The following is a 25,857-nucleotide window of genomic DNA, read 5'->3' on the forward strand; positions in this document are numbered from 1 at the left end:
CTGAGGCATGGAGTTTTTCTAAGGGGTTTTTTCATCAAGTACACGTATCTTTACCGATTAACCAATTTCTAAATGCTGGAGTAAATCCTAAAGAGATTCCACTTCCTCATGAATTTATCTTGAATTGGGATCTTTTGGGGCAACTTTATCCTAGTTTTGCTGAGGGAGCAACCCCAACCCCATTTTTCACTTTGATACGGAGTTTCAGAGTAGGCTAGAATATTCTACACAGGAAAATGAAACAAAAGAGAGAGAGAGAGAGAGAGAGAGAAGCCATTTCAGAAACAATAATAGAGATTGAATATAAGATATAAAGGGCAAAAAGGGGCAAAAAGGAGGTAGAGACAAATGAGATGGAATAGCTCAGCTTCTAGTGACAATTCATCACATCAGTATCACAAACAAAGAAGGTAAAATTGTTCTACCTTTTTCCTCCATGACCCAGATTATGAAGCAAATAGTATAGCAGGCTGATGATCACAGCTTTGAAAATCTCATCTTCTTCGAAGACCAGTGGACATCTTAGGCCGTTTCGGTGGTTATCTACAGACAGGTAGTACCATCAAGATTCTGTAGGTGGGCTTTGAATGCAGCAGAACCATTTCTGGAACAGCAAAAAACATAATCCCATCAAGGAAAGGTGTAACAGCTCATAAAGAATGATCAAACAAGCATCTATTTCATTTCTCCTCACTGATTGTTGATTAAACCAAAAGAAGCAAAAAACAGTGCTTGAGCATCATTCCAAAGTCCAAAAACATCTATTTCATTTCAATGAAGAATGATCAAACAAGCACAGAAGTCCATTATAAGATAACGCTTAGAAGAAAGTTAATATTTTCATAGAAACCAAATAACTGAAATAATATCGAAATATAAAAAGGTAGTGATTGGCAGGGATCAGCCTTCAAGAATATTCATACTCATCCAAAACCAACAAACGATCTACCTTCATCTCTTTCAATCCCATTCCCTCAAGTTACACAACCAGCCCTTTTATCCTAATGGTATTCCAAACATATTTAGGCGCACGAACGAGCAGTAAATATCACAATGAAGAGGAGGGATATATACATATAGCAGGCATTATAGAAGAGGCTAGGAAAAAACATTGTGTTCATAGGATCTTACAGCCTGAGGTTTGCCAGAGCCTGCTGCTGCAGGCCTTAGTGCCTTTCCAGGTGATTCGATTTGGCCACCGGATTTCTTCTCACATCTTGCCTTATTAAAGATCACAGTGAAGCCCTCTGCAGAAGCAGGGTTATTAACATCCCATTCACCAAACTTCGGTAGTGGCTGACCCTTCTCCTGTTAAAATACATACATTTATCTGATTCTAAACATTAAAAGCATACATTATGCTTATATCTCGTCCCTATCATTAACAATTAACAATATTAATGAAATGTCCAACGAAAATTTATGCAATATATCTTCTACATCAGTTTCTATTAATAATGCAATGGAAAGCATTAGAGAAAAGCGTAATCCAAATTTTAAGACCAAATTGAAAAGTTCAACAGCTCAAAGGACTAGACAGAGCCAAAGTACATCGATTAAATTTATAATTTAACCCAACAAAAGTGTTCAGATTTGTCGATCAAAAGCAGTCATACAATGAATAATGAAAATAAGGATTTAAATTTTGAACGTTTAGTCTCTTAAAATATAGATCATGGATTTCGAAGTAAAAAGTTGAAGGACTTACTGCTTTTTCTTCCATTAATGATATAAAAATAGGATGATTGATAATTAATAGCAGAAATCATAAATTAGACGAAGGAATTGCGAGATAAAAAGATGAGAAGGTGATGGGAAAGGCTAAAAATGTTTCTCTACAGCTGATTGAAATTTTAAATATCCTTTGTCGAGTCACAGTGACTAACACACTAGATGATAAGATCAGACTGGAGAGGAAACATTTCAAAAAATTCAAACAATACAGATGTAGATTCACAACATATCACAAAAATTATAAATAAATAATTTGAATTTAACGAAGAGGAAGAAATAAAACATATAATAATAATGATAATGGAGAAGAAAATCCAGGCATTACAAGCATTAAGAAAATCTCCAAGAAAAAAGGGGGAACAATCGAGGCAGTGAATCTAAAAGGAAGAAATAAAGGAGATGACGAAATGGGGAAATCGACACAATCAAGCAAAAGAACAAAACCGAATTCTGGGAAGTAAATGGAATCAATTGAGGAATGACATACCGCCATGATTGCAGAAATTGGGAAAAAGGAGAAGATTATCGGCCAAAACGAAGAACGGAAGAAGGGAAGGAAGAGAATGGCGACACCAGGAGAAGAAGAGGAGCGAGCGAGAGAGACAAGAAGAAGAGATTTTGTTTATGCCAAATCGGCCTCCAACTGCTGCCTTTTATTTCGATTCTAAATAATTATAATAATAATAATAAATATCGGCTAAATTAATTAAAAAGCTAAAAATAACAAATTTTCCATAATAATCTTAAAACTCTTTTTTAAAAAAAATTAATATATTTTTTCTATTAATAATATTAATATCGTAAATAAATAAATAAAAATACCTATGAAATTTTAAAAGTGGTAAAAACTCAAAATTAAAATTAAAAATAAGAGTTGTCTAGTCTGAGTAGGAGTTGGATTTGTTTTAAAGTCGATCTTTTGGCTTATTAAGTTGTAACAGTGGCTCCCTTTCATACTACTTGAGCTATTTAGACCCAGTTGAAGTTCGTCAGTTCTAGATCAGCTTCTCAATGGATTCGTCATTTTATTATTCATCGTAATTTTGTTTTAAGATTTTTGTTACGAACATTCTCATTTTTTAGATATTTTAAATGAATATTTTCGCACTTAACAGTTATGTCTTCTAAAATATTTTTAATAGCTTAAAATGTTTTTATTTTTCTTACCTAACTTTAAAACAATTTAGATATTTAATCAATTTTCGGTAGAAACTTTTAAAATCATAAGAAAACAAATTGAAATGGAATAAAAAGAAATATATTTAGACCTTTTAGCAAATTCCGAGATTTCCAACGTGGTGAAATACTCTCACACACTTATAAAGGAAGAACTCTCGAGTTTTCAATGAAGTTGTTGGAGATTTAGGAGCATAGTAGTACTTTAGGAGCATAGTAGTACTTTGGAGTTGTGAAACGAAGGAGAAGGTCGAGGGTTCATTCTACAATTTTAAGTGAAGACGAACCATCAAGTCTCAATTTTGGGTTTCACTCTCGAATAGCCCACGGGGGCTAGGCTTACTGCCAATGGTCCAAACCCTAAATTCTAAACCCTAAATGAGCAAATAATGGGAGTGACTTCGATAAAAAAGAGACTTGAAAGACCCATCGACACATTGAGTACAATACCTTCTTTTTCAGTCCATTTTTTTTTTTTTTTTCTTATTAAACCAATAAGAAAGAATTACCAATACCAATATACAAAGTTAGTAGAAATATTAGAAACAAAATCCCCTTACCTCTCACCAATCATTTAAAAGAAAGAAACTAAGAACAATGGCCCCTTGAAATAAGGACAAAAAGCTCAACAAATTATCCCTAGGAACAAGCTCAAGCTGGCTATGGCTATGCTTGTTTCTGTTGTTTTCCACCAAATCTGACCACCTGTAAAACAAAAAACCAAAATGATTGAGGACGAAGTTTAAGCCATCCATTCAGAAAAAGATATACATTCAGTGTTTTTATTACCAACCTGACGTTTATATACAGAAACATAACAAGGCCGACTACTCCTCAGACGTAGTTTAGTTTGTTGGCTGCAAGAGGAGCGAGTGATCTGCACGTCAAAGTCTTCAAACGAACCCACAGTAATCTGTCTGCTCGGTTGCAAGCTTTTTATTTATCTTCCAGAGAACTCGATCGATCCTTGCAAGTTTTCCAATGCCGGGGCTGCCCATCAATTTTGTATTTCACTAACATGTACATGGCAATTTCAGATAACATTGGTCTCCAAATGCAAATCGAACCATGGCTCAACCAAAGCCGAATCCTTCACTGGCTTCGTGAATGGCAAGCATCAAGCGTTCCTGAAGCTGCTCCTTTGATGAGTACTCGGGAAGATCTAGTTGATTAAAGCTGAAAGAAAGGATGTGAGAACTTGTTCGTTAAGGCTGGAAGACAGAATATTTCTCAGAAGATTGAATGCCCAAAAAACAATAGAATAGGAACAAATGCATAAATAAGAATACGGATAGAACGGCATTTAGATTCCCACCATGTATGGGCTGATGGTAACCTATCAGGAGCTCCATATGTCTTGTGAATGTGAAACCTTTGAGGCCCAGAGATACCTTGCAAAGCTTTAAAACCCTCCAGTGGAACCTGAAAAATCACAAATAAATGATGACTTCAAGAAAAAATCATTATGCTACGAAAATATTAGTGTTTGTGTGACAAGATCTCTTTACTTGCGAACCAAGATGTTACGAGTGCACGATGCTCGAGACTAAAAAGACTAAACATATACCAACCATTTCAAACATCCCCAGAAAGGGCAATATTTCAAGCATCAGATTGGGACCAACCATGAGGGAAACATTAAAAATGTTGATGAAATCTTATAGAAAAGATAATCAAACAGACTTGAACAACATTTTATTTTGCCATTACCTTTGATGTTCCAGTCACAAACTGCAGCAATCTTGCCATGTCTTCCTTACTAAAGGATTTAACTACCTCCCAAAACCACTGCACAACACTTGATGCAGCTGTGTAGACAGTATACTCTGTGTTTGCCTTCAAATCATCCACTGAAAGACAATATAAAAAAGATTAAAACCTCATATAGTAACCCGAAACACCAGACCACAAAATTATTTTGTGTAAGAGAACTCACAATCAATTTCTGGAAGCCCACTGATGAGTAACTCAAGCTCTTTGTCGTTAAAAATAGAAATAAGTTCTCGAGGCACGAGCTCGTTAAAACCATCTAGAAATGAGTTAATCTGAGGGCGGATAGCATTGGTTAAAATATGATCTGCGACAAGGTCTACATATTCATGCTTTGTTTCTTCAGTAACCCTTATATTTCTTCCTCCTGGCTTAAGCTCGTAATCAGTGACCTAAAAATTTGAAAAGAATATTAAAAAGACTAAGTAGTACCAGAATTCATTCGAAAAAGAAAAGCATTTACCACACACACAAAAACAGGATTGACAGGTGTCCAAATTTTTGGATTATGACCTCATTTTTCTCATAAAGAATGTGCTTCTCCTCGTCTGCATCCATGCTAAATGTAAGATCAGGAATGTCACTCACATCGTTCTGACAGAGAGATTCAAGAGTTAGGAAATAAAATGTAAAAAAAATAAAAAAATAAAAAAATAAAACCCAAGTTTTGTTGAGCATTCTTGGAAAGGGAGTCCTACATCGGCTAATTTAGAGGATAATCCTGGGTTTAGAAGTAAGGAATACATCTCCATTGGTATGAGGTATTTTGGGAAAACCTAAAGCAAAACCATGAGAGCTTAGGCTCAAAGTGAACAATATCATACCATAGTGGAGGGTTGTGGTTCCTAACATGGTATCTGAGTTATACCCTTAATTTAGCCATATCAATAGAATCCTCAAGTGTCAAACAAAGAAATGGCTAGGCTCAAAGGTATTGTAAAAAAGTGACTCATGTGTTGAACAAAAGGTGTACTTTGTTCTAAGGCTCCAGAGAAAGAAGCCGAGCCTCAATTAAGGGGAGACTGTTCGAGGGCTACATAGACCTCAAGGGAGGCTCTATGATGTACTTTGTTTGAGGGGAGGATTGTTGGGAGGGAGTCCCACAATGACTAATTTATTAGAGGATGATCCTGGGTTTATAAGTAAGGAATACATCTTCATTGGTATAGGGCCTTTTGGGAAAGCCCAAAAGCAAAGCCGAGAGCATGGACAATATCACCTAAAATCAAATTTAACTTTAATTAACACAGAAAATCAACCCACCTCCAGCATCCACTTCAAGTTCTTATAATAATCAGGATCGACTGCTTCTATATCATGGTAAGTCACCTTAACCCCAAGAATGTGCATGTAGAAAGATCTTGTGAAATAAACATCCAAAAGTTGCCCATCAAACAGGGCCTTTGCAACCTGCATAAAATTGAAAATATAATAAGTCAAATTGAAACAGCAAAATAATCCTAGCAAATATCAGAATCCCAGTTTTAGTCAATTACCACACGGCCAACGAATTTAAAGTAGGAAAGATGTTCTGTTTGGTAGACAGAATTTGGATTTGGCTGGAAAGTTACATTATTTCCAACTGTAGTGAATAGCAAGGCTCCCTTGTCAAAAATAACCCTTGAAAGTAACTGATACCATTCTCTTGTCAGGCCACCCGCATCAACACCCTCTTCACCTTGAAACTGCACAGTCAACCGTCCTCTCAAATCTTGAGTTGGACGCTTACGCAACTGATTATATGAATCCTCCAAAATATAGGCCCGACGAACACTGATCTGCAATGGACCAGAAATATGTTGCTTATTCTGTTGCCTAATTCTTGAACGGAAATAGGCTCTCTTATTATCAAAATCAATCAGCCTAGGAGCCTTCAACAATATTGAAAGTGACTTCTCTAATAAGCCTGGGTTTTGTCTAATAAAAGCATTCAAAAGACGGCGATGCCTCTCAGAAAATCTTGTAAATGTAACAGCACCATCAGACTTTTTCTGATAATCAGCACCCTTCATGCTTAATGTGTCTGAACTGCCAGCAGACTCTTTGACCTCTCTTGCAGTAATATTGGCATGATCTTGTTGCAAAATGGATAGATTTGCTTGAAGCTTTTCAGACAAAACAAAGAAAGCCTCAATGAATGGCAGGAGTCTCTGACCTCCAGGAGGTAGAGGAGAGGAAGAGATAGTGCCCTGGAGTAGCCCCCCAACATTAATTGGCGTAGTGAAAGAGGAGCTCTGAGACAGTTGTGTCTCAATCACACTTATACAATCACTTAATGTTTGCCACAATGGCTCTAGTTCCACATTCAACCTCCACATGATGGCTTGCTCCTCTAATTCAATGTCACACACTGAATTTATGGTCTCCCTCGCACAAGGGGAAGTAAGTGAACTTAGAACCTGCAAAACACGTACAATTGCTGCCCCAGCCATTGAACTAGCACTTAAACCTAACATGTTCGTATTCTTCAAGGTAACAAGCTCGCTGATAGCAGAGCTGCTCAAGCCATTAGCAAGTTCTGAGAGTTCTGACATGAAGAATTTTCGATGGGGTGCCACAACTGAGGACAACTTTTTCAGTATCTCACCAGCTAGCGCATATACTTTATCAGAAAGCCTAAACACCAGTTACCACACAAAATTAGTTTCTTCAAGTGAAATAAAAAAACAAAACATTTGCAGGACAAAAAAATCTTTAAAAGATTAGGTTAAATGTGAGTTTGTCATGACACAGTGAATATGTGCTTTTAACTAATTAAAACCCCTTTTTAAAATGTGTATGAACTTTCGTTGCATAAATAAAGTATTCTCCAAAACACTAAAAAACACTTCAAATGCTTTTAAACTCTTCTTCCGAGTGTGCTTGCAGAATAACTGTCTTACTTAAAAACACTTTCTCAAAAGTCATTCCCCCAAAGTCAATATAAAAGCTAAATGGAAACCAATAACTAATTGGTTATCATCACACGCCAATAGAATTAAGGTAGACAACTCAAAAGACATTATAAATTGGAAGATGAATACCCCTCGCGGCCAAGAAGTGCGCATAAATTGCACAAAACAGACTGCGGCAGTAGCAAGAAGATATTATGTATGTCATTACTCCTTTTTCCACCTGAAGTTGACCCAGCAGCATCACTTCTTTCTTGCTTTGATTCTCCCTCAGGCAAAGCAGGATACTTTGAAACAACACTAGCTTCATTAACAGGCAAAATAGGGGGATTTCCTGTTCCATGTTCAGACCGGGACTGATGCTCTAGTTTTGATGATGCAATATGAACAACTACTTGAAGGAGGCACATAACCTGCAACATATGGATTTTTTTAATTAGAAAATGGGGAGAGGGAAAAGCATAAATGTTAAAGCATAATAATATCCAAAATCTGCAAAGAAGCATGCAGCATTTGCGCCCAAGGGAAAAATTGAGCTCAAGTCATTTCAACCAATGCTCTTCTCTTTTCAATCCATCATACCTGTTCAAGACGCACAACACTACGCAAGAAAAGTGGTCGATTCAAAAGCTTCAGGAATAGAACCAAAGGAACAATTCCAGCTCGACACTTTTTTACATTACTTGATAGAAGTCCTGCCACAACTTTCTCCTTCCCCTTCTTAGTTTCCATGAATGTAGAACTCAAATCCTCAGGGAAAGCCTCCAGGTCGAAGTAGAATAACATATTGGCAACAGAAGAATGATTTGTAGCCAAATAAGTTAAAATCTCAAGAATACGACGCAACACCAAAGGAGGAAGACCTGTTACGATACATAAAAAGTATAAATATAGTAATGAAAAAATGAGACAAAAATTAAGGGAAGAATGTACTACCATCCGACTGTGATTGACCATAAACAACATTCGACTGACAACCATAAAGCCTCTGAGAATTGATTGTTGCAACTCCACCCACAAAACCTTCAGCCTCGGAATTGATCATATCTAGTAAAAGGTAAACTAGAATTGTCCTTGTAACACTATGAGCACAAAGGTTAAACAAAAGTCTCTGCAATAGACCTTTTCCAAGCGGCTGGACAACATAAGAAAAAAATAAAATACCACATTAGGTGGAGAATACCTGCAGCAGAACACCTAAATTTTAATTTTCCAGACAGTACAATTTTTAAACATGGCTACCTCATTAAAAGGTAAAAAATCTCCTTTCATCAATTGAAAGAACTTTTCCAATAGAACACGAAACAAAACCAATTATTGTTTTATGAAAAATATGGAAATCAAACTATTTTATTATATAAAAAGAACCGAATGGTAAGAACAAATATCTAATTAATTATTCACGTAACAGCAGATCAAAACTACATTCATAATTCCATAACAATTCAACCTCAACTTGTATTTAACCCTCAGTTCATCAAAAGAAAGCATTAAATACTTAAATCCTAGGATCAGACTCAAGTATACACAAAAATAATAAATCTATTTGCAGATATCAGTATGGCCTGTGTTAAAAATACACTCTAAACTGCATAAACTGTCCAGTAACTATAAAATGTAAATTTAGTTCAAAAATCATCCAATGGGTAAAAATCACTCAAATCATTATAACATATGATATTACATTACCTGGGCTAATCTTAGAAGTCGTATTAAAGATTTTAACGATTTTCCATCCAGAAGTGGTTCGCCTTCAATTTCTTTCATCGTCAGGCTATCTGCAATGGCAGAAGCTGTTCTACCACCAATTGTAACTCCAACACCCCTGTCCATCACTGTCTGCCTATTGAAACCGAGGCGGCCATTCCTTCGATTGCCCAGTCTTTGGGTGTTACTGAAGAGAGTGCCAGCCTGATAGTGACTCATTGCTCGATCTCTAAGCATCTGAGCTTCAGCTAGCAATGAAGAAGGGAGTGCTGACAAAACTGCCTCCGAGGAGTTTAACAGAACCTGCAAAACAAGAAGGAAAAATGGTTAAACTAAGAAACAAAAACATATTGAGAAATGGACACAGATAAAGTCCAAGATTCGAACTTCTTGCCGCAAATTAGCAGGAAGTGTAGCAATGATAGAAACATTATCCATATCAACTGGTTGTCCCTCTGCCTGCTGAGCAACACTCTGTGCTCTCTGCTGGGCCAAGACTTCTGCTTGGATACCAGGAGGAAGTGCCGCTAAGAATTCAGGATCAATATCATTCGCTGAGGGTAGAGCATAAGTAGGAGGTTGAATGGGCTGAGCTTGCTGTGATGCAAGAACTTCTGCTCGCAAGTCCTCAGGTAATGCCTCTAAAAAAGTAGGATCTAAAGCATTAGCACCAGAGGCTTCATTACTCATTCTACTTTGATCTGCCTGGTTAACATCCGGAGCAACCTGCACATTTTGCTCTGAAGTTGACCCACCTCTACCGTTCTCAGATGTTGGAATATGTTGCTCAGTAAGAATTTCTTCAGCATCATTATCATTCATGTCAACATTAACACTTGCACCAGCAGAAGAGACCTGGCAATCACCAGGATTAGGCGTCTCTAATCCAAAGTTCGATACTACATGATTCCCATCAACGGCATCCATTTCAGAAGAACCAGGACGGTATATGGCCTGAGATGGCATTTCATGAAGATCTGTAGGCAGTTCAAAAGTTCCATCACAATCCAGGTTGTCGAACTGAGGTAATGTCTCAATCTGCTGATCAGAAGCACCATTTTGTTCTCCCATATCCATCCTGTCATGTTCACTCAATGTAATATCCGGTGCATGAGGTTGAATAGACATAGGTTCATGCTCCTGCACATTTTCCACAGCTTCTTCAATTATAGATTCTGAATTGACGTGATGGGAAATAGCACTCTCAACAGTTACATTTGTTTCATGATGTGAGGCTTCAACAGAGTTATCTGGATTCTGGTCGTCGTTTTGTTGACTTCTAGCATTACCAGATTCTGCTACTACTCGATTATTAATGGACGGAAGGGTATCCAGTTGTTTATCCTGAACTCCTAAATTTTGAGGCAGTCTTTCTGCAGGCATAATGCTATGCATATAAGATACAAACAATTCCTCAACAGCCTGAGCAACTGTAATAGCCTGAGTACTTCCTTGAGGTTGACCATCATCAGTCCAACGACCATTACCCAGCCCTCTTCTTCCTGCAAAAGGCAATGAATGTATACCGATAGGATAGTCAGCCAAGGGAGGTGGAGCCGCACCACCAAATAAATTATTTTCCACATGGTTGTATGGAAAAACGGGAGCATCGAACACATAAAAGTTGGATGCATCATAACTCCCAGATGATAAAGTATCCAAGTCACGAGATAAATTCCCAGTAGATGACCGCATCGACACCATATCTCCTGACTGGGATGGCCTAAGTAATAGAGGATGCTGGAAACCATTCACTTCAACAACAGATCGCTCAAAGGAGGACCTACCAGTCTGATGGCGGCGTTCAAAGTATAGAGGCCTCCGGAAACGAAAAAGGTCATCAACATTTTCAAAAGGTTCAGTAGCAACGTCAACAAGCCCACTAGCACCTCCAGGCTGCCCAAGTACCTGTAGATGATCCAATCCATCAAGTGCCTCCCTCCACCTGTTCTCAATGACTCTATTCTCATGAAAATCATCATCCTCTTCATCTACCATTTCATCATTGTAGTCATCTGCCAGTCTGGTATCATCAGTATCTGGCAGGGACATCATTCCACCATCATCTTCAGCTATATCCTCATCCACATCCTCCCCATCATCGTCGTCATCATCATCTTCTGCATCATCATCTTCATCACCCATCTCCTCATCTGCCCTGTTCTCTACATGAAAGCTCATCTCAATTTGGTCCAAATTGTGCAAGACGCCAGCTTCTCCCATCTCCTCACGCATAAACTCCGTTCCAAGGTCCATATGCAGGTTTGCAGCCATTGTCCCTTCCACTTCTAATCTCATTTCCCGCTCAAGGGACCAATTTGATTGAGTGTGTACATTGCCATCATTTTGAGCAGTAGCAAATTCTTGCTGATTATTTTCAGCTGCCTCTCTGACCAACTGTTGACTGCCAGCATTTTGGTTTTGCCCAATAGTGTCATCAGTTGAGACTGTATTTATCTGGTCACCAAGCCTCTCATTTAACCCTGAAGATTTTTTTTTCACCATTCCATCAGACTTCATTATTTGCTCACTGGCATTGGCAGCTCTCGTCAGGCTTTCCAGAGCCTTCAATATAAGGTTCACAATTTTAGGAGCATCAGGGTGGTCCAGATCAACCACTTGTAAAATATTAGTCAGACATTGAACCATTCCTCCATCAATCATGCTTTTAGCAATGTCAGGTGAGCAGCCTGAACCTGGCAAGTTACTGGAAGAAGAATTTTTGGACAATATAGAATATGCCAAATTAGAAAAGGCAAAAATTCTTTTATCCGGCAAGACAGAGTTCTTATTCGAGCTGCTTTCAGAGCTGGAAAAAAAAGATAATGCTTTCACAAGCTCATTAATTACTCGTTTACGACCTTCACTAGAACGACCACAAAGAACCACGAGATAATAAGAAGCTTTTTCAGATAGCTTGTCTCTCCATTCATCAGGTCCTGCAGATTTATCGACTGAAAGAGGAAGTAATCGTTGCAAAATATGGTAAATAATCCCACCTTGTCCAGCACTATCCAAATGATTACAGTCTCGAAGTTGACACATTTCAGAATCACGTCTAAGAATGACCCCTACAGCATGCACATACATCAGAAGGATGTCACTCAACAATTTAAGAACAAAAGTCACTTTAGCCAGTCCAGTAGATTTTTCAGATTCATCCTCTAAATTGTTTTTATCCACAGCTTTTGATTTACCCTTTACCTTGGTATCAGGTTCATCTACCTCCATAGAACAGAAATTACTAACAGAATCCGCCCGGTTTTGTGCCAACGGGTACTTGACAACAATTTCAATAAGTTGGTTGATTACTTGAGTGAGATTTGCAGGAATCTTCTTGTGATTTTTGGAGTATTTCCCTGATCCATCATAAATCTTATTTTCAGATATCTTGACACTTTCATTTGAAGACAATCCAACTTCCGTTCCAGATACTTTTGATCTCTCCTCATTTTCTTTCTCCTTTTCTTTCTCCCTTTCCTTTGATAAAACAACAAAAGTATGGCCACCTGATGTCTCCAACTGACAAACTGCAGCTGAGGCTTTCATGAAAACCATGGGATCTCTGGAAATAACAGCTGACATTGAAGCCAAGAAATTACAGGCAGTTGTACGCTCAGCATGCCGCCTTCCACCCAAAATTTGCCGTATTTCCATTTCCATTGCTGTTTGAAGAGTCTGAGGGTCTTCAAGAAGATGTCGAACAATAGCAGAAGCCAGAGTGTCATAACCAGGAAAGAAACAAGTTCTTGGAAGATTAAAGAGTTCAACCAGACCTCCATTTTCAAGAAACTGCAAAGCAAGAGCATGAATTTTTGTCAACCGTGCACATAGCTGTAGGACTGCTTGCATGATTACTCCAGGAACACGTTGTTTTATCAAGTCACATGCAAACAGCATCATCTGAATACACTCATCAGCAGTTAAATAACCTGTAGGCTTTCCCAGTACATTCTCAAATACTGACCCAGATTCTTTATTATCAGCATTTAGAGTAGTTTTATCAGTTTTATCATCTCCAATGGACATAGGTGCTAACATGGGTAGTTGCCCACCACCAGACAAATCAGGTGGAGAACCCACTGGAGAACCAACAGTATTTTCAGAAATAATTTTGGGTCGACACTGTAACATGCTGTCCAAGATTAGCAATAAAGCACTTACACATTTTGGTAATGAAGCCGCAGGAGCAGCAGCATTTCTAGACTTGAAATTTGTCAGAATATCTATAACAACAGATACAATGCCCTCTTGTGCAGCAATTTTACGAGCATTCCAATCCTCAAAAAGAAGCAACGCAATAATATGCAATAACATACTTAAAGCTCCATTATCCTTTGTCAAATCCAAGGGGCAAAGCTTTAACTGATGAATAAGATAAGACATCACTCTGGGACGATCTTCACCCTTGTTCTGGTTGCAGAGAGTCACAAGCAAATCTGTTAATGTGAATGCCATTTTGTCACTACTCTGGAATAATCTCAACGATGCAGCCAGAATATCATCAATGGGAGGTGCCTTTGCATGCCCCTCATCAGTCAATACATCCATAGATTTGTCACCATTATCTACTTTAGATGATTCTGATGAATTCCCCATTGATAGTGCAAGGGCACGAGCAAGTTCATCGTCTTCCTGCACAGGATCCTCAGCATGAGTAAATAGCCACTCCATTGCCATCTCCACGCTATTTATTCCCACCCTTCTCAATGCCTCCTCTGCTCTTTCCCTTGTAAAACCCATCTCAACCATTGTATCAATAGTAGCTTCATTGGGTGGTGGGGGAATGAACCGTGGGTTAGTGGTCCCAGCAATTCTATTGTGATTTCGTTTAACATCACTAACACCAGAATATATGTGTGTAACAAGAGAAACAATGGAAGCAATGAATGACGGATTACAGTTTGGAAAATTGGGATGATTCCAGATAGGTAGTAACACATCAAGAACTTGGGCCTGCAGCATTCGAACAAAAACTTCAGGGTCCCTTGGCACAGGAAACAATCCAATGGACAGACCAACAGCCACAGGTTGAATGAGCTGTTGCACTTGGGATGCCGAATTTGGAGACAAAAGTAGCGTAGAACTAACAAAATACTCAAGCACACGACAGTAACCCTGTATCGTATCAAATAGCCATGGACTATGAGACAAGTTGCTTTCTTCATTTGTCGTCTCATGGTCAACTGCTGAATTTTGAACAGAATATGGTAGTGACCATAGCAATTGACTTGTAGCCTGAAATGTTGTAATTAGCTCCTTGAAGGTACCATGTACATAGAAGTTATTAATCATAGCTGAATAACAAGTACGCTTTCTGCCATCAAATGTAAGTGCTGCCATATCATCTACAACCTTTCCAAGATATTGACACTTCACTGGCAAGGAAATATCAAGTCCTGATGAACTAGAATGCCCCGAGAAACTAAGAGCATCAAGAAATATTTTGGATACAGCAGTTCCAAGAGCTTTTGAGGCAGAATTCAATGATCCAGAGTCAACTCTACGACGGTTGGATGATGTAAATCCCTTGACAAGAGCTGTGAAGAAAGCATGCAATGTTGAAGCAAGCTTGTTCAAAATTTCAGAGACAAGAACCTCAGGACTTTTCTTTTTCAACTCTGGAGTAGATGATGCCTCTGGAATTCCAGCAGAAGCTTCAGAAACAATATTAAAAGGCTCTAGATATCGTCCACTTCTTCCACCTCGTAAGCGCAACCCATGTCGACTACGGCGATGGAGACTTTCACTAGAGTGAACAACAGAGAGAAACTCACGCTCCCCACCCCACAAATGAGAACCATTTCTAAGGGAAACTGGATTCATGTATCTCACCACTGGCATGTTTGCATCATCATCACTCTCTCTTCCAGGAGAATTTGAAGGAGTTGCATCTGAACTTTCTGATTCTTGATCCGCACTTTTCTTGTCATCTGTTTTTGAATGATTATCCAAAGAAATTTGCCAAATTATTTCCCTGTAAGTGCATCCAATATCTTTCAATATATCAGCATCGGAAATTCCCAGTTCAGAAACCAAAGTTGTAGTCCCCTTCAACAAAAAGTTGCACAAACACAGTATACTTTCTAGACATGAAAGATGTTTCAAACCCCTAGTTTGCTTCGAAGATTCAACTAGAGAAAGATGTAACCCCTTAATGGATATCAAGAACTCATTTGTTGATTTCAGATGCTCTTTCAAAAATGTACATACTACACGAGCAAGAGAAGCATAATGCTGAGGTGAGAAGCTTTTGAAGGCTATAGAGATGCTCTGACCAACTGACACAGATGGGGGCATCAAGGGCAAAGAAATTAACTGCAATACAGCTTCAATACCCTTCTTCTCAACAAATATGCGACATGCATCAGCATTTTGAAGAACTGTTTCAAGAAGACGGGCAGCGTTGCTCACACAATCAGGAAGAAATGACTCTGGATTTGTAATAGATTGATCAAGAAATAGCTCATCACCACTTTGCTCCAAGTTTCCCGTCTTGGCAGTTGCCTTATCATCTGAAAGGACAGATTTCCTTTCTTCAACATTAGTCTCCATGGGAACTGCAGTAGAAGAGCATGACGGATCAATTGACATACAAGAAGCATCAACCGGAGATCCTATTTTTACAATGGAAGTCAAGATTTCTAACAGCATATCCACTCCAGGCCCACGGAGAGAAGATGCATGACGCATAAGTTCATCAAGCCCACTAGATAATGATCCTGAAGCATCACTAGCAAGGGAACACAAATAAGTCCTCGAAGTAAATATTTTCACAAAGCACCTTAAAGCATTGCGGTCTTTGACGGCCTGAAGGCCATTGTTGTTTAGACATAAAGCATCCAGACACTGAGGAATGCATGTTATTGCTTCTGCAGAGCAGACAACACCATCCATTACAGCATCAAGAAAGGCAGCAGGAAGACCAGCAGCATCTAAGACAGAAAAACAAGTAGGGTCTTTGTGAATTAAATCACTCATAACAGTAGCTGCAAGTGAAAAAACCCCTCCACCAAAATCTTTGGCCCTTCTAAATATTATGCACAAACAATGAGGCAACAAGTTCTCTTCAGAACCATAAAAGCGGGCAGTATTTCCTGGGGCATAAGTTCCAAGGGATATAGCACGCAGTAAAGCTTTCATCAGCAATCGTCGACGGTATGATAGCAAAGCTTCAGAGTAGGAAGGCTGCAAGTCATCCAAATCTGAGGAAGCAGCAATGCCAATTTGCCAATTCCTCCGATCATATTCAAGATGATCCCCCTGTTGCTTTGAACCATTCTCAAAATGCGACACCTCAACCTTCAGGCGAGAAATAGTATCATCCAATCCACCCAAGTCTCTAAATAATGCAACAGCTGGATTGCTATAGTCCATAAAAACTTCTAAAATATGTACAGCAGTGCTGACTAAATGCAAATGTTGTGGATTTGTATCTTTAAGGAGAGGTAGAAGAGTAGGGATAAAGCCAGCTTCACGCAAGGCTGAGCAACCTGATGATGACGAGACCAAAACAGTTACGACTGATAATAAGGCCTCAGCAAAAAGAATTGAACACTTTGTAGTATCAGTAATCACAGAATCAACAGCTTTCTGCATGAGGCTGGACAAGATGCCCCGGTGCCCACCAGAAGTCACTGCAGACAACACAGCTGGTTGGCGTGACCGGTCTTGACAAAGTGCAACCAAAGATAATAGACAAAGGATTCGTATTTTCACAGGAACTTCATCCTCATAGTTTAATAAGCCCACTAACTCATTTACAAACTCGGGCTCAGAATTAAAGAAAGTAACTAGATCATCAGCATCACCACTTGCTTGAACAAGAACGATGAAAGCATACAAGCGAATACAGGTATACTGCTGCCGAGCAGATAGAGAATGAAATGCTCTTGCAAACCGCATCCTTGTCAGAAGAGAAAATCTCAAACTAGTTGGCACATTGAATCTTGCAATTAACTTACTAAGAAGTTCTAAATCAGTTTCTAGGCAGAAGCTGACATTAGATAAATGAATGATTTGCAGACCTTTGGCCAACTGTTCTATTTCACTTCCAGATTCATTTATCGCATAGAACTCAAAATGAAGTGTGCAACCCAACTCATGAGTAACCTGGCTGCAACCATTCTGCAAAGCACATGCAATCAGTCCAAGACCTTCTTCCTTTCCTCCCCATCCTTGTGCAAGAGAAAATAACTTTGAGTTCAAAGAAGCATCCCTAATGGTGTACTTCCCAATAGATTTCTTCAAAAAAACAGCCAAAGTCTGCAAGCAGGCCTCAACTATATCGGCATCAGTTGAAGCTAGAAGACATGATAGATGCTGCTGCAATAATACATGAACCAAAAACATTAATTTGTGAAATGCTAGTGGATGATAGTGCAATGGTGAAGCTAAATGGGAGTATTTATCACTTGCACTACAGATGAACATGGCGTGCCATGCCTGAAGGATGAAATTACAAACGTAAATCCAAAATAATAAGCAATTATCATCAATGGTCAGTATGTACTAGGAAGAGTGAAATATGGGAAAATACTACTGCACATAAAAACAAACCTCATAAGAGCTATAAAAGTGTTTATTAGTGCAATTCTCTAAAATTTTTCTTATGACACGCAGAATCTGAAGAACAGCTTCTCTTGGAAATGGAGAATCGGAGCCCAAAAAATTATCCTCAACCTGCAAATCCTTCCTGAACTTTATGTGCTTCTCAAAAAATGAATCAAAATGATTGAAGAGGTCAGCCCAATGATGGAAATCTCCCTGCACGTTAAAAAATAAATGAATCAAGTCTGAATATTCTGTTTGGTAACTATAGAGAAAAATGATGATCCAGTTTCAGAGCCACCTTATCAAATTCCCAAACGAAACCCTTCAGAGGTTCTTCAATATCCTCAAGCGGAACGGATGTAACATTATTGATGAACGATCTAATTTTTGGAGGCTAACAAAGAAAAAAATAAATAATAAGAAAAAAATTAAAAGAAGGAAAATGTGTGCGTAACAATTCTTATACAAAGTTAACAAACAAAAAATTAATCCAAAAACAATCAAACAGTATATAATTAAAAAAAATGTTCAAAATAAATCAGAACAAGTAAGCTTTACATAAACGAACATTAGAATCTAAATGCATAGTAGACACCCAAAGAACTAAAACTCGTCTTAGTAAGCAACTAATAACAGCACAAAATCAGTTCTGGGCCAAGGGTTACATATCAGTTGGAAGAATTTGACACACAAAGTCATTAATAAGAATGAGCTTATATCCATAACAGACTATAGACACCTAAATCTTTAATATACAAAAAATCAAAGGGTTCTCCAGGTAAGTACTGACTACGAAACTTATAAGAATTGGATTAATAGATTTTCACAATAAATCCCATGCTAAAAATTTTTAACAAGAAATTTCATGATTTGTTCAGCCAATTGTTAAAAAAATGGCAGTACTATATGGATTGGGAAGCAAGACCAATCGATACTTCATTCGGAAACTTTGAAGGCATAGATATTAATTGTCAATAGACGAATAACTCCAATAATCATTGTCAAACAGTTCTTAGACAGTATCCATCTAATCTCCTATAGACATGCTCATAAAATTTCAGCAGTTGTTTCATGTCAAAACACCATAGTCATTCATAATATATTTTTTGTTTTTCCTTTCCCTTCTCTTCTTGAGCCTCAGAAAAAACCAACAACAGAAAAAAAGAAAAGAAAAAAAGATATGAATCCATTAAGAATCATGTTACCGTATATACTCACATTCAGCATGACAACACAAAAACTAACATGAGATAGACATTCAAAATTAAGCTGAATGCGACATCCTTATACCATTGAAGACATCTGTTATTACCAGAGTTATTTTTTCTTCCTTATGTTATGGAATCCTCCATCATGATTCTTTCATCATTTTGTAAATATTTTTCCTTTATTTTCCTTAAGTGTTGATCTTGAGAAGTCCTTTAAAGTAGCACGCATACATACAGGCATTATAAAGGTAGCGGGATATCCATTAGGAATCATGACCAAAAGTAAACTCGTAAGCAGGGTGACACAGACAATTACATGAGAGGCATATGCCGTATCCTTAATCCATCCTAAATTATGACACTGCTGAAGAAAAACTGAAAAACATATCAAGAAAATAGAAATTCGCGTGGGGTAAGAGCAATTCAAATGATCATAATAATGACCAAAAAGACACTACTCAGCAAACTCAATCCTAATCACGTTTCTTCTTGGCATTCCTACCATGGAAAAGTCCTCTTACCAACTTAAAGAAGCATAAAACCAATAAACAGAATAAGAATTTAGAATCTACCAAGAAACAATTAAAACAAATACAATAATGAAAGAAGCTTCGTGTTCATGAAAAGAATAAAAAGTATATAACAAAGCCATATGCACAAGGAAACGATAGTGCCGGATACCACTTCTAGCGCCCTCCTCCTCTTCATCTTCATCTTGGTACTGAGAGCATTGCAGAAATTGAAAAACGCTCAAGATGACGACCACTTCCCAGTAACCGAGAACTGATCGAACAACAAGAAATGGAATTAGGCTTGATAATCGAAGTGAATAGAATAAAATACTGGAGTAAAACGAGAAGCTTGAATCTAATTCCGCAATGATCAGATTGTAAAAACAATCATTTTCCAATAGAGAGGAAGAAATTTACGTAATCTGAACCGGCAAAGTGAAGAATTTCAAGCTTGTACGATCAGGATCAAGAAGAACGGAGATCAAAGGAAGAAAGGGTGATATAGAGAAGAAGACGAATAGAGTTTAGTGTTGATATATATATATGGGTAAACAAGTAAGCGGTAGAGAATAATTTTGCATCAAAAAGAAAAATTAAACTCAATTAATCGCATTTATTCAAGTTTTTATTAAAACTAAAATATTTATTTATTTATTATCAAATATTTAATTAAAATAATAATGGTTAGAAAATAAATAAATTTTAAAAAATAATTACGAAGTTAAATTAATTAAATAAATATTGATGCTATTATATTTTTAATAACCGTTGATATCAAAGCAATAGTATTTTTTATATTTTTTTTAAGGAATTATTAAAAAATGCAAAATTATATTTTTAAGTAAGCATATATGTAAACCAAAAAGTATATATTAATTATGGCTGAGTTATTATAATAATTATTATTATTATAAATATTATAATTTTAAAAAAAATGTGTAAATAGTAGGTTAATAATCATTTTTGTCCAACCCATTATTATAGATAGAAGTCGTAATGGGGTAAGACCAATAGTTAAAGTCGAGTTAGACTATTGGCTGTGTAACCAAACTTTATTAGAGTTGACTTAACTCGAGAAAGTAGAGAAATGTCAAATTAAGCTTATTAAGGTTAGTGGACCGACCGTTGGAATGTTACATAAAGGCTTGGTTGGATAAATTGTTTAATGCATGAATACTACGTGCTCATTGTTTAAAATTTTGTGCTATTAAATTGAATTATTATGTATATTTTAAAATATAAGTCTTCATGTCGTATCGTCATGTAGTCATGGGACACTTCAATAGTTATATATTGTACGGATGCATATTCTCACGATATATTTATGTTGCTTTCTCTTATGTCAGAATTGGCAGCGTAAGCATGTGCTAGTCTGCAGTGGAATCACTTACCGTGTATTTTTAGATGTTTATTATTTTTCTAATATTTTTTAAGTAAAGACAAAAGATCACGGGTCGAATGATATCTTCTTTATGCACTCAATAATGTTTTATGTTACCTTAGACACACGTAATAGTTTATATGGTTTGTGATTTGATTTTGTTTTTCATTAATTTCAAATAGCATGTTTTATGTGTCCATTAGCTTTCGTGAATTTTAATGATATGTTCGAAATGTTTTTTTTTAAGGCTTTGAATTGTGATTATTTTTTTTGCATATGTTGGGTTGGAAACGTCCATCACGACATGCATGTAGTAACCGTCGAATTAAAAAATAATAAATAAATAAATAATTGAATTATTTTAAAAAAAACATAGCAAAAATCGAGAGCCAGAATGGTTGAATAAACTCAATTAATTAATTAATTTTAGATAACAAAATTATTAATATTAATTATTTAATTATAATAAATAATAAAAATTTGTTTTGCAATAATTAATTATCAAAAATAACAAAATAAATATTGTAATAATTATTAATACCAAACATAATTATTAGCATCTTTTAGACCTCTTAAAAAAGTTTTTAATTTTAGTTTACAAAATTATTAATATTAATTATTTAATTATAATAAATAATAAAAAATTATTTTACAATAGTTAATTATCAAAAATTAAAAATTAAATAATGTAATAAAATGCTGAAAGTAATTTATTTATATGAAATTATGATAATATTTTCAATGCAACACTAATCATAGTTTTTAAGGGTAATAGAGAAAAGTATAATTAATATACACAGTAAATTATTCACACAATTCATATGTCACATTTTATCCTATTTAGTCGAGTCTAATTTCGTACTATATAATAATAATAATAATATATATATATATATATATATATATATAATATAATAGTGTTGGATGTAGAAATTACAAATATTTATTTAAGGTTAAATTTGTTAAAATTAAATATTTAGGGTAAAAATTGATATAAAGGTCAAAATGGAAATTTGCTCCAAAAACAGGGGAAAAAGAAAGAGAAAGTTCGACACGTCGTTTTTCAATTGTAGCCTGTAGGCTGAAACGACAATTCGGCATTGGCCCTATTTCCTCGTTTCTTTACCCTTAAACCTCTGAGATGGAAATCCCCCGTAAGACTCAGCGATGAATCTGTCTCGCCCTCTTTGGGCTCCCACGCGGCTGCTTTGCTTCATCAGAACTGCAACGTACTCCTCCGCCGCTGTTACTGCTCCGGCCACCGCCTCAAACTCTAGCTTTCCCCTCAAGAATGTGACCAAGTCGAACTTTGAAGCTGTGCTATCGGAACTTCGGAGCCATGTCCGAGCTGCGGACTTCGTTGCCATCGACCTTGAAATGACCGGCATCACTAGCGCGCCTTGGCGCGAATCGTTCGAGTTTGATCGCTTTGATGTTCGCTACCTCAAGGTCAAGGACTCTGCTGAGAAGTTTGCCGTTGTTCAATTCGGCGTCTGCCCGTTCCGTTGGGACTCTGCCAAGAACTCATTCGTCGCTCATCCGTAATTTCTTTTCTTCTTCGTTGGATTTGGATTTCATTTGGTTACTGCGAAATTTCGTGTGAACCAGGCAGTATAGCCAGCTTACCGTGATGGAGAGATGGTTTCTTTTGTGGAATTTGACATTGTCTCGTTGTTTGAGTTGCAGGCATAACTTTTTTGTTTTCCCGCGCCATGAAATCCAAGTCGATGGCCCTTCTTCCGAGTTCCTCTGTCAGACTACCTCCATCGAATTCTTGGCTAAATACCAGTTTGATTTCAACGCTTGTATACATGAAGGTAGTTTTGTTTTCATGTTTCTCCTTCAATTTATGGACATAAAATTTATCTTCAGGATACAGAGACTGCGTCGAATTCATTTTATACGGTTATTCAGTCAGATTTGACAAGCATAATTGTAAACTTTTAGTCATTTCATTGATTGACTCTTTTGGTCCTCTCGGATTTTGAGAATTTGAATTGTAATTAATCTCAGGAATATCTTATTTGTCCAGAGCACATGAAGATGCGGCACGCAAACGCCTGAATTTTGCACATGGGGACGAAACGTTAGATGCATCTTCTAATGTGACTAATATTCGGAATCAGAAGAGGATCGGCATTGCTGATGTTTTATTCAAGGAAAGAATGAAAAACAGATTACATGAATGGCGGGACAGATTACTATCTGAAAGAAACATGGAGTGTCAAGGCCAGGAAGGCGCAAATGATTACCAACGACAATTTGAAACCATTTTCTTCAAGATGCGCCCCGCTCTTACTTTGAGCGATTTCACCTCTCATCAGACAAAATTGATTCAGCTGGTGAGATAGATTTTCATTTGCATATTTTACATCAATTTTAAACTTAAATGCACAAGTTTGTTTGCTTGCTTTATACGGAGCATGAAACATAATGGGAATTAGAGTACAGGGAAATATGATTTTATTATTCTAAGAAGATGCCATTTTCTGAAGTTGCTAGAGGCTTTGTTCTTGTTTCTTTTGTTTGTTCTGTGAAGAAACTATCTGTGGCATAAAATAATTTTCTGATGCAATATTTGCCTACTTTCTCATCAAGTATGTCTATGCTTGGCTGCGTGTTAGTTAACTTAACTGTCTGAATATTAATCATGCAATGTCGTTTGTTTGGGATAACATGATCTTATTTCATTTGAAATGTTGATCATGTGGAGGTGAACACATGCAGGTCATTAAGAAGCATTTTGAAGATCTTTGTTTCGTTGTCGTGGATGATGGCAATGCCAATCTACAACAATTAGTCGTGTACGTGGATTCTAGGGACGATAAAGAGCTGCTCATGGTTAGACACTTTCCTTTTGTGCTCACAAAACCTTGACTACAAACTAGCAACTGAAAAAGTCGAAATGAAGACAAATATCTTGACTTGGTTACTTTTATTTCGAACTTTTCAATTTACGTTTAAATCTGTGCTTATTAGATGTTTTAGTTCGTAAAACTAAGCGCTGAAAGTGGTAATCTTTCTGAAATTCGTTGTGAAAATCTATATGTTGTTGTGTATTGGATCAGCAGTAATGGAAAACAGTACATGAGGCCTTATTCTTGCTTATCACTTCATGCTTTTGGGAGAGAGATATGGAAGTAAAAATGCATTTACAAAGTTACAGCCCCGAATTGCTTATAATGAATTGTCATATTAATGCAGCAAGAGGTCAACTGCGATCGGCAGGAAGCAGCTGAAATGAAGATCCAATCAGCAATTGGGTTTCGTCATGTTATCGATCTCCTTTCATCGGAAAAGAAGTTGATTATCGGTCATAATTGCTTCCTCGGTAAGGCATTCAGCCTTAGTTTCATAGACAATAATTGTTAACAATTCTATTTTCAGCTGACACAACTGTTTTCTGTACCAGATATTGCCCACATACACAAAAAGTTTATAGGTTCTCTTCCTTTAACGGCTGAAGAATTTGTCTCTTCTATTGGAAAGCGCTTTCCATTAATCATGGACACCAAAATTCTATTAAACGGAAATGGCATTCTTCAGCAACGGATGAAGAAGTCCAGCACATCTCTATCCTCTGCATTTGCCTTATTATGCCCGCATATTGCCTTTAGCTCTCAGAGCAATCCTGCCTTCAACTCTGGTGTGCAAGTGGAGGTTCAAGTAGACGATCTAAGGTACGTTTTCCTCGGCATATTTGGACGGCTAGGATTTTCTATATCGTATGCTGAATATAAGTTTCTATTCGTTATCCAAATTTTCTATATCGAGTGCTACCAATAGAAAACTTATGGGTGAAATTGTTGAATTTCTCATCATTTTTGTATAAATACAAGTGCACGTGTGTGTCGATTTAGCATTGATGTTTTGATCACTAGTGTTGTATTCTTGATCCTGGCAGTACTTAGGATTTGAAGGTACTTAATTGATTAAAATTAAGTAAAATCTAACTGCATCTATGTTTTAATTTCAACCTCTATGCAGTTCCTCCAACTGGAATTCTGGAGATAAGCATGAAGCTGGGTACGATGCTTTTATGACAGGATGTGTATTTGCACAAGCGTGCAATCTTATGGGAATTGATTTTGTTCTTCCTTCTGAAAATTTGGCTGACAATGAGAAATTGCAGAAGCACATAAACCATCTGTATTTGAGTTGGGCCAGTGGCGATATTATCGATCTGAGCACCGGTAATCGAATGACCGAGCCTTTGAGGTCTAATAGATCTAAAAGGCATCAAGTAAAAATATCGTTCGAGAACATTGTTCTAATATGGGGATTTCCTGCCAACCTTAATGCAAGGAAAATCAAAGAGTGCATCTCTAAAGTGTTCGGCCTGGCAAATATCGTTAGTGTCTACCATATAGATGAAAGTGCTGTGTTTGTGCAGTTTGCAAAGCCAGAAATGGTTTCCGAATTTCTCGACCTAAAGGAAAACTTGGAGCGGCACGATGATCCAATATCAGTTTTGCATCCTCTCACTGAGCTTTTTGGAGCTAAAAGTACTCACGCTGCAGGCTATGAAGCATACAAGGAAATTTGCAGCTCTCCCATGTTTAAAGTCTTGTTTGCTGATCAGGCAGAGGCAGTTGGGATTAATCAGAAGACGATGTCGATAAAACTCAAGTCAGTAAAGGGCCAGATGCATGAAGCTGCCAACAGCAGTTTAACTGCTGATATGTTGAAGGAAACTACTGAAGTACAGGGGATGGAAGTGGGAGCAAATGATCTTAGAAACACTAACTACCATATTTTACGATCTTCTTCGATGTAAACTCACTCCGAACACCGAAAATGTACTATATATTTCTGTTTTTTGCAAATTGGTATTGTTCATTCCATATTTATGGAGAATGCTGCAACAGTTATGAGTTAAGGAAATGAAAGCCTAAGTTATGGCAGTGGAGAATTGGCTTCTTTAT

The 25,857-nt window shown here is 37.1% G+C and overlaps 3 protein-coding genes across 6 annotated transcripts; 1 reads left to right on the forward strand and 2 right to left on the reverse strand.

Annotated features, from left to right (window-relative positions):
- Window positions 1-281: 281 nt before the first annotated feature.
- LOC111465150 (RPM1-interacting protein 4-like) lies at window positions 282-2,387 on the reverse strand. Of its 2 annotated transcripts, none has more exons than XM_023109469.1 (3): window positions 2,222-2,387; window positions 1,132-1,308; window positions 282-604 (listed from the first exon to the last, which is right to left on the reverse strand). In XM_023109469.1, exons 1-3 carry the CDS (start codon window positions 2,225-2,227, stop codon window positions 563-565), a joined length of 225 nt encoding a protein of 74 aa, XP_022965237.1. In that variant the 5' UTR covers window positions 2,228-2,387; the 3' UTR covers window positions 282-562. The 2 variants fall into 2 exon arrangements, with proteins under 2 accessions (XP_022965237.1, XP_022965236.1); XM_023109468.1 differs by lacking the exon at window positions 282-604 and adding an exon at window positions 667-761.
- Window positions 2,388-3,376: 989 nt separating this feature from the next.
- LOC111500218 (E3 ubiquitin-protein ligase UPL1-like) lies at window positions 3,377-20,069 on the reverse strand. Of its 2 annotated transcripts, none has more exons than XM_023151885.1 (17): window positions 19,969-20,069; window positions 19,721-19,822; window positions 18,130-18,225; window positions 17,838-18,044; window positions 9,666-17,600; window positions 9,261-9,581; window positions 8,508-8,706; window positions 8,154-8,434; window positions 7,704-7,984; window positions 6,177-7,296; window positions 5,944-6,090; window positions 5,194-5,274; window positions 4,847-5,072; window positions 4,621-4,760; window positions 4,226-4,332; window positions 3,704-4,086; window positions 3,377-3,615 (listed from the first exon to the last, which is right to left on the reverse strand). In XM_023151885.1, the coding sequence occupies exons 2-16, from the start codon at window positions 19,751-19,753 to the stop codon at window positions 3,984-3,986; spliced, it is 11,277 nt and encodes a 3,758-aa protein (XP_023007653.1). In that variant the 5' UTR covers window positions 19,754-19,822; window positions 19,969-20,069; the 3' UTR covers window positions 3,377-3,615; window positions 3,704-3,983. The 2 variants fall into 2 exon arrangements, with proteins under 2 accessions (XP_023007653.1, XP_023007651.1); XM_023151883.1 differs by having other exon boundaries at window positions 9,666-17,603.
- A 1,987-nt stretch (window positions 20,070-22,056) lies between these two features.
- LOC111500250 (poly(A)-specific ribonuclease PARN) lies at window positions 22,057-25,856 on the forward strand. Of its 2 annotated transcripts, XM_023151953.1 has the most exons (7): window positions 22,057-22,473; window positions 22,619-22,749; window positions 22,946-23,274; window positions 23,660-23,773; window positions 24,137-24,263; window positions 24,345-24,612; window positions 24,920-25,856. In XM_023151953.1, exons 1-7 carry the CDS (start codon window positions 22,100-22,102, stop codon window positions 25,707-25,709), a joined length of 2,133 nt encoding a protein of 710 aa, XP_023007721.1. In that variant the 5' UTR covers window positions 22,057-22,099; the 3' UTR covers window positions 25,710-25,856. The 2 variants fall into 2 exon arrangements, with proteins under 2 accessions (XP_023007721.1, XP_023007722.1); XM_023151954.1 differs by lacking the exon at window positions 22,057-22,473 and having other exon boundaries at window positions 22,965-23,274.
- The last annotated feature ends 1 nt before the right edge of the window (window position 25,857 follows it).

The sequence above is a fragment of the Cucurbita maxima genome, unplaced genomic scaffold (assembly GCF_002738345.1).
Source record: "Cucurbita maxima cultivar Rimu unplaced genomic scaffold, Cmax_1.0 Cma_Scf00028, whole genome shotgun sequence".
Classification (NCBI taxonomy): domain Eukaryota; kingdom Viridiplantae; phylum Streptophyta; class Magnoliopsida; order Cucurbitales; family Cucurbitaceae; genus Cucurbita; species Cucurbita maxima.